This window comes from Nannospalax galili, unplaced genomic scaffold (genome assembly GCF_000622305.1).
Source record: "Nannospalax galili isolate Female #2095 unplaced genomic scaffold, S.galili_v1.0 scaffold286, whole genome shotgun sequence".
Lineage (NCBI taxonomy): Eukaryota > Metazoa > Chordata > Mammalia > Rodentia > Spalacidae > Nannospalax > Nannospalax galili.
In genome coordinates, this window is record NW_008359442.1 from 3533116 (window position 1) to 3539558 (window position 6443).

The 6443-nt window shown below is 41.3% G+C and overlaps 1 protein-coding gene across 1 annotated transcript in view; it reads right to left on the reverse strand.

Annotated features, from left to right (window-relative positions):
- The window catches only part of Erlec1 (endoplasmic reticulum lectin 1), a gene marked incomplete in the record, with an annotated part of 34851 nt that overhangs the window by 5941 nt on the left and 22467 nt on the right, over positions 1-6443 (reverse strand). The window contains 2 exon segments of the mRNA XM_008823018.3: positions 99-176; positions 3352-3476. Coding sequence (XP_008821240.1) covers positions 99-176; positions 3352-3476 — 203 coding nt within the window.

Consider the following 6443-nt stretch of genomic DNA (forward strand, 5'->3'; position numbering starts at 1 on the left):
AAATATTTAAATAATATGAGTTAATAATTATTCATAATTTTATCTTATATAAAACGTTTGTCAATAAGAAGCGGGTGAAAAAGAAGGCTTCAACTTACTTTAGTTTTACAGTCACCTGTCTTGGTTTATCAGTTATATCACAAATGTCTCCATTGCCATAGAAATGTGATACCATCCTGAGTTGGAGAAAGCATAAACTTTATTAAAGTCTCACTAATCAGAATAATTGTAATGGGCAGTGTGGGAAGATGGCTAGGGCTCTTAGGCTATAACACAAAATCAGTCTTTCAGATTCTGTAAGAATACAAGTTAGAGATACCTTGTACTATTTTTTTTTGAGTCAGGGTCTTATATAGCCCTGGCTGTTCTGGAACTCATCATGTAGAGCAGGCTAGCCTCAAATTCTCAGAGACCTACCTGCCTCTGCCTGAGTGGTGGGATTAAAGGCAAGCTCCACTACTCCTGGCCTGTACTATTTTTGTTAATAATGTCTTTAGTTTACATATTACTTGTCTATACAGTTGTCTCCTGAGCCTAGTGTGCTGGTTCACACCTGTAATACAAGCCGCTGCAGGATTACTGTTTGAGGCCAATCAGGACTAACATAGCAAGATCATGTTTCAACAACAAAACGAAACCAACCAACCCACCAACCAAATCATCCACCCACCCACCCACCAACCCACCAACCAACCACAAACCCTCTAAAACAAAATAAAAAAGGTTCTGTTTTAGGGGCTGGAAAGATGGCTTAGCAGTTAAGAACACTGGTTGTTCTTGCGGAAGACCTGGGTTTGAATCCCAGCACCCACATGGCAGCTAAAAACTGTCTGTAACACCAGTCCCAGGTGATCCAACAGACTCTTCTGACCTCTGAGGGCATTGCACAACTAATGCATCTTTTAATTCTTATCAATGAATTCCCTCATGAAATAGATGGCCAGGAATACAAAAGGCCACAAATGGCCAAAACGCAGAGAGTAAGAGTCTGCAGAGTATGGGTCCTTGGACAGATCTCCTATATTGAGGTCCACCCACCCAGGGCTCAGGGACCATTGTGGAAGAGGGGGCAGAAAATTTTAAGAGCCAGGGAGGAGGTACACAACCATATGGAAATGGTCCTACAGACACCTGGGACCCTTCTCATACAAACCAACTACAATGGTGTTAGCATACATAAGACCCATGCAAACATAGGCAGACAAAAATCCAGTACAGAACGGTGGAAATGAACAGCAAGTCCCAATCTTAGTCGAAGAATTATTGGCAGCTTATTACTGCTGGGTGAGGAAGAGCTGATCTTCTTGAAGAGAGAGACTCTAGTTAGGCTGACTAAAGCCCGGTAGATTGAACTTGCACTGAGGGACATCTTGGGATACTAACTTTACATAATAGGCCTTAATACAAATGACAGAATGTACGAACTCCCATGGGGGGGCCATGGGAGGTGCCAAAGGGAAGGGGGAAGAGGTATAAAGATGATTGTATGTATGACATACACAACAATTCAATAAAATATTAAAAAAAAAATACTCTGTGTGGTACAAAAAGGCAGACTTCAACCAAGGTATAAATCTCAAATGAGCAGTATCCAATGAAAAGCTTTAATATTGCTATTCAGACCCCTCTAAGCTTCAATATTCGTGCACATGATCTCATAAACTATTTTCACAGAAAATATAAGCCTAAAATAATCTGTCTAGTATATTAGAACACTTAAACATCTGAAAGCAATCTCAGTGACATCTGTTCAGGAGTGACAAGAAGTGACAAGAGTGGGAAGGTACAAGAATTGATAACTGACAATTTACTGGGTAAGAGACTACAAGGAAAGCTAAAGCTTAAGTTATTCTTAGGAAGATTAATTTACTTCTGTTATTTCACAATACACCCACTGTCCTGGATAGCTTCAGTTGTCAACTTGGGTGGGAATCTCAACTGAGGAATTACCTCCACTGGATTACCTGTGGGGCATTTTCTTGACTGTTGAGTGATATGGGAGGGCCAGCCCACTGTGGGTGGTGTCACCCCTGAACAGGTGGTCCTGTGTTATATAAGAAAGCAGACCGAGCTGGACGTGGAAGCCCTAGGGAGGCAGAGGTAGGTGGATCCTTGTGAGTTCGAAGCCAGCCAACCTGGTCTACACTGAGTTTCAGGCCAGTTGGGGCTACAGGGAGACTCAAAAAGAAAAAAAAAAAAGCAGACTGTGTACAGGCCAGAGGAGTAAGCCAGTAAGCAACATTTCTCCATAGTCTGTGCTCTAGCTCCTGCTTCTAGTTCCTGCCCTGACTTCTCTCACTAATGAACTGTGACCTGGGAGATATCAAGATAAAATAAACCCTTTTCTCTTCAAGCTGGTTTTGGTCAGTATTTTTGCCACAGCAAATGAAAGTAATGGAACACCCATATAGCATAAAAGGCATGTGAGGTATTACTGCACAAAACTAGGAAACAAAGGAAAATGCCAAAGTATATGTAAATAGAACTAAATGATTCACAAAGGTAAATGCTTTAGAACTGCCTCAGTTCTAAGAGAACTGCCATTATTGGGAATGGGACATAGCCCTGTGTTAGAGCCCTTGCCTAGCATGGGTGAGGCCCTGGATACAAAGCCCAGCACTACACAAGAGAACAACAAAAGTAAACGAGAATGGAGCCACTATCACTAACATCACTGCCAGTCTGATTAGCACAGCACCACCGTTAAAGGCAGGACCCAGTTGACTACACGCTATTGTAACAACAAAAGTAAACAGAAGAATGGAGCCACTATCACTAACATCACTGCCAGTCTGATTAGCACAGCACCACCGTTAAAGGCAGGACCCAGTTGACTACACGCTACTGTTACGCTCCCTTACCTCATTTAATGTCCTAACAACCTTACAAAGAAACAGGGTTAAACAAGTGAGGCTTAAAAAGTTTATAAAACTTGCCTAAGGTAGTAAGTAAAGAGCCAGCTAGCATTTGAATCCAGGTATCTTGACTTCAGAACTGTGCTCTTAACTATTAACAAAGGGTTGTTTCTTTCCCCAAAGGACATGAATTGAAAGGATGTTTTCTGAAATAACATCTTCCTACCACTTTACCTGTATGTACACTTACTTTTTTTTTTTTTTTTTTTTTTTTTTGTCTTTTTGAGACAGCGTCTCCCTGTAGTCCCAGCTGTCCTGGAACTCACTACATAGCCCAGGCTGGCTTTGAACTCACAGTGATCCGCCTGCCTCTGCCTCCCAAGTGCTGGGACCACAGGCGTGTGCCACCATACCCGGCTAACAGAGTTTTTTAAACTGTCAATATTTTGAGCTTTAAAAATCCTTCTGATCAGTTTCAAAGGCAGGCTGTCTTTACCTGACTGTCTGGGTACCATCGTCTTGCAGATGGTAAGCTCTTGCAGTATTCTTCTTAGCCCAGTCAATATGTTCTTCTTGGTTCCATGTCCCCACAACCACAGAAGTTTTTCCATTATCTTTGTCCTAATATATGAAAATATTTAAATTTTTTATTATATTCATTCATTCATTCATTTATTTATTTATTTATTTATTTATTTATTTATTTATTTATTTAGTGCAAAGCTGTATGTGAGTGGGCACACATGCCACAGTGTGTGGAGGTTAGAGGGCAACCTGTGGGAGTTGGATCTCTTCCTCTACCATGTGGGTCCCGGGTATGGAACTCAGCTTGTCAGGCTTGGCAGCAGATGCCTTTATCTGCTGAGCCATCTGGTTGGCCTTTAAAAAAATGTGATGATGTGTGGCTGGAGATAGCTTAGTGGTTAAGAGCATTGGTTGCTCTTGCAAGAGGTCCTGGGTTCGATTCCCAGCACCCACATGGAGGCTAACAACTGTCCATAACCCTTTTCTGACCGCCGCAGGCATTGCATGACATGGATGTATTTAAACACATGCAGGCAATACACTCATAAAATAAAATAAAAATATTTTAAAAAAATGTGATGATGCATGCCTGACATCATCAAACAGTCCCTGGTATAACTCCTAGTTCTTAACTTCATCCATACACTGGGTAACGATACAATGCCACTCAAACTCAGGGAATAGAAATTTAAAGTTATCTTCTTTCTCTGTTAAATCAATTCCTTCCTAAGACTTTTATCTTATGTCCTTCTAAAAAAAAAAAAAACAACTTATTATTTTTGTTTATACATTGTATATGTGTATGATGTATATCTAAGTGCAGGGACATGCATTCATGATGTTAAGTGTGGAAGTAGGTCAGAGGACAACTTTTTTTTTTTTTTGAGATAGGGTCTCCCTGTAGCCCCAGCTGGCCTGGAACTCACTATATAGACCAGGCTGGCCTTGAACTCACAGAGATTCACCTGCCTCTGTTTCTTGAATGCTGGGATTAAAGGTGTGTGCCACCAAGTGAGGCCAGGAGACAACTTTTTCTTTTAAAAGATTTACTTTTTATTTTTATGTCTATGAGTGAACCAGCATTTTTTTTGTGCACCGTGTGTTCAGGGACCAGAAGATGGTGTTAGAATCCCTGGAGCTGGAGTTACAGGCCATTGTGAGCTGCCATGTTGGTGCTGGGAACTGAACTGGGGCCTTCTGCAAGAGTAGTAAACATTCTTAATTGTTGAGCCATTTCTCCAGTAGCCTAGAGGACAACTCTTGGGAGTTGGTTCTCTCCTTCTACTCTGAGATCCAGGGACCAAACTCAGGTCATTAGGCATGCATGGCCTGCAGAGCAAGTGCTTTAACCTGAGTTATCTTGCCAATCATTTTCTCTTTAGTGTCTTCCTCTAACATTTTCACTTCCAGCACCTCACCCCTCTCAACCAAATATTTAATTGCTTATATGTACATTATACAATCACATACATACTACTGTGCTTTTTTTGAGAGGGGGAGAGTATCAAACCCAGGGCCTGTCTTACTAGGAAAGCGCTCTGCAGCTAAGTTTCACCCCTAGCACTACTACTGTGATTCTGAATTAAATCTTTGACAATATCTCTTCTGCGGGTTGAATGTCTCTCTCTCAAAACATAATCCCCAATGTTACGGTGTTGGGAGTTAGGACCTAATAGGAGCTAGTTAAACCATGTGAATTGTATCCTTCTGAATAGGATACAAGAGGAGGCTCTGAGGTCAAGCTCTCACCTGTTTATCCTTTTGCTTTCTGCCATTGGAGGCGGCAGCAAGAAGGCCTCACAGGTGCTTTGATAATGGACCTTCTAATGTCCAGAAAAGTGAAATCTAATTTCTTTTTTTTTTTTTTTTTTTGGTCTTTTTTGAGACAGGATCTCCCTGTAGCCCCAGCTGTCCTGGAACTCACTATGTAGACCAGGCTGTCCTTGAACTCACAGAGATCTGCCTGCTTCTGCCTTCCAAGTGCTGGGGCTACAGGTGTGCGCCACCACGCCTGGCTTATATACTGTCTTATAATAGACTTCTTTCCTTTCCTCTTCTTACTCCTTGCTGCCCTTCACACTTTATGCCAGGCAGTTATGCTAGGTGATAATATACTTCTGAGAAATACAGCTGAAAATCTGTTCAGGCAAATGCAATAGGCAGGGCCACTTTCCTAGTAGATGTTATTTCCTACTGGAGAACATAGCTATCACACCTTCCAGTAACTAGACTGTTAGTTCCTAGAAAGGGTTTAGAACAGCAAAGTAGAGTGTTTAAGAAACTTCATAGGGAGCAAGACTGCCTGGGTTTTAATTCCAGTTTTATCATTTATTTCCAATGTGATTTTAACCAAAGTCCTAAACCTTGCCTTTTTCTCCACATCTTGGAGTAATAATACCTACCTCTGAAAAGGTGTTTTGAGGATTAAATGAATTAACATGTATAAAGTACTTAGTACCTGACATACACTAAACACTGTTGGTTAGTTATTATTATTACTACTACTATTTACCCAAAGCACTGAGCAGAATCCACCAGAAAGTTAAAGGCTATATGTTCTTGGACAAATTAAATTTGGTAAAGCTAAGTGTGGTTAAATATATGGGAAAACAGCCACTTTAACAGGAGTATTAACTGGTTCAGCTTTCTGGAAGGCAATTTTTCAGTAAGCATACACTTTGATCTACCAATTATATTGCTAAAAATGCATCCTATGAACATACTGGCAAAACTATACAGGGCATGGTGGCCCATGCCTGTAATCCCAACACTTGGGAGGCTGAGTAAGTCTGAGGACAGCCTGGACTACACAGTGAGACCTGGTCTAAAAATCCCCAACCCAAACCAAAGAACAACAAATCCTTAAAAAGTAGACTAACATAGAACTTTAAAAATTAGTTCATTAAGCCGGGCTTGGTGGTGCGTGCCTTTAATCCCAGCACTTCGGAGGCAGAGGCAGGTGGATCTCTGTGAGTTGAGGCCAGCCTGGTCTACATAGTGAGTTCCAGGCCTGCTAGGGTTACAGGGAGACCCTGTCTCAAAAAGACAAAAAAAAAAAAAAAA